The sequence below is a fragment of the Phalaenopsis equestris genome, unplaced genomic scaffold, assembly GCF_001263595.1.
Source record: "Phalaenopsis equestris unplaced genomic scaffold, ASM126359v1 Scaffold000061, whole genome shotgun sequence".
Classification (NCBI taxonomy): Eukaryota; Viridiplantae; Streptophyta; class Magnoliopsida; order Asparagales; family Orchidaceae; genus Phalaenopsis; species Phalaenopsis equestris.
The window spans coordinates 106,434-108,328 of record NW_018164503.1 but is presented as its reverse complement, the minus strand read 5'-3'; the positions used below and the strand labels follow the sequence as shown (position 1 = coordinate 108,328).

Here is a 1,895-nt window from a genome sequence, read left to right as displayed (position 1 = left end):
TTTTTAATTTAATTTTTAAAACACAAAGTAAAAAAATCAAGAGCATGAAAAACTCATCAGCTAAAAATGGAGAAGACAGAAGATCTGATCTTATTGAAAAAGACTGCAAGACATGATTATTCATACAGCTCGTGCCTTCTTTCTCCTCCTTCTCTATCAACTCCAGTATAAAATTTTCAAGATTACTATAAGAAGACCCTCCTCCCCCCTCCATTGCGCTCCTCGCCATCTCTTTAAGCTCATGGGCACGCTTCCTTATCCTCTCCGCCTCCCCTCCCTCTCCCATCACGTTCCTCACCGCAGCCTCTAATGCCGCCGCCTTTATCACCGGCCGATCCTCCGATGTTATCCCGAAAACCTTCGAACCCACCGCCACTCCAATCTTCAGCACATCCACCAAAAGCCGCTCCTTGAAGAATTGCTCCGCAAAGAGCGGCCATGTCCCCATCGGCAAGCCCGCATTTATCCCTGCTAAGCACGAATTCCATCCACAATGTGTGATGAATCCGCCCACCGCCGCATGATTAAGTATTAGTTGTTGCGGCGCCCATCCATTGATTAAAAGACCTCTTCCTTCTATTCTCTGCATGTACCCTTCAGGAATCCAATCCTCACCCGCGTTTCGCACCGCCCAAACAAACGGATGGCTCGAAGCCTCGAGCCCAAGTTCCATCTCCCTCAGTTGTGCTGCTGTGAATGCACTTATGCTGCCAAAACACATGTACACTACAGATCCCTGCTTTCTTCCATCGAGCCACTTGACGCATTCTTCGCCTACTTTGGTTTCTCCTCGCCATCCAAACATATCCGCACCTTCTTGGTTGCAGAGAGTGGCAGGACCGATGAGCCACGCCTTCCTCCCCATCACTTTCCTAAAATGCTCCACATAGTCCTGCTCCAGCTCATAGAAACTGTTCACCACCAATCCGTAGCTGTTTGAATCGACCTCCTGCGCTTGATTGAAGATCTCGAGCACAGAAGGGATTGATTTAATGGGGTCTTCGACTTGCGATCGGAGTAGCTCGATGTGATGCGGGAGGTCGGGGAGGACGAAGGACTCTGCTTCTTGCTGTAGGTTCTCAATGACCCCTTGCCTCTGGATGCTGTCAAAAGCACACCGCGCAAACAAACTGGAGCCATCAAAAACGATTCTTTGTACGCCATTTTGGGCGCAAACTTGATGGGTCCATGGCAAGAAGAAGTCGGAGACAACGAAGTCTGGGCGGAGTTCTTTAAGGAGAAGGTCGAACGGGTGGTGGAGAAAGGCAATGCCTTTGATAAATTTGGATAGATGATCGTCGGAGAAAATGGAGGAAAAGCTCGAGCCTGGCGGCGGCTGAGGGGAAGGGGAGGAGGTGGAGGCGGATGGGAGAGGTGGCGGAGGAATTGAAGCGGTCGATAATGGGGCGAAGGAGAGTAGCGTTTGCGAAGGTGGTGAGGAGAGTGGCGGCTGGGCCGCGTGTGGCGAAGAGTTTGGCGATGCCGAGCATGGGGAGGATGTGGCCCGGAGCCAAGAATGGGAAGAAGAGGATGTTCAGGTTCTGGTTTATGGATCCCATTGTTAAACACAGGAGCAGATTAGATTGGCTTCCTCAAATCTGCACATAAAAATAGCTGGGCTGAATTCATTCATTGGCCGCAGGTGTGGCCACTTAATATTTTTCGCATTCATTGTGGGATCATCTTAAATAAATGAGGATTTACATATTTACATTTAAAAGATCTAAATTTTAGTTTTTACGAACATGTTTGTCATCTTACATATATGAGCAGCATCAGTATTATTTTTTTAGGATAAGTAAAATTATCAAATAATTAAATTAGATAATACATGTATATTATATTTTATTATTATTATAAAAAAATTGGAAATTTTAATGGGGGTAATTCCAATT

General features: G+C 46.6%; 1 protein-coding gene across 1 annotated transcript in view; it reads right to left on the bottom strand.

The window, feature by feature from the left end:
* Nucleotides 1-1,559, bottom strand: part of LOC110019529 — a 13,613-nt gene extending 12,054 nt beyond the window's left edge. Inside the window, exons 1-2 of the mRNA XM_020717224.1 lie at nucleotides 1,273-1,559; nucleotides 113-1,103 (exon numbers count right to left, since the gene is read on the bottom strand). Of these exons, the coding sequence (XP_020572883.1) occupies nucleotides 113-1,103; nucleotides 1,273-1,559 (1,278 nt within the window). The remainder of the gene's footprint in view (nucleotides 1-112; nucleotides 1,104-1,272) is intronic.
* Nucleotides 1,560-1,895: the final 336 nt, after the last annotated feature.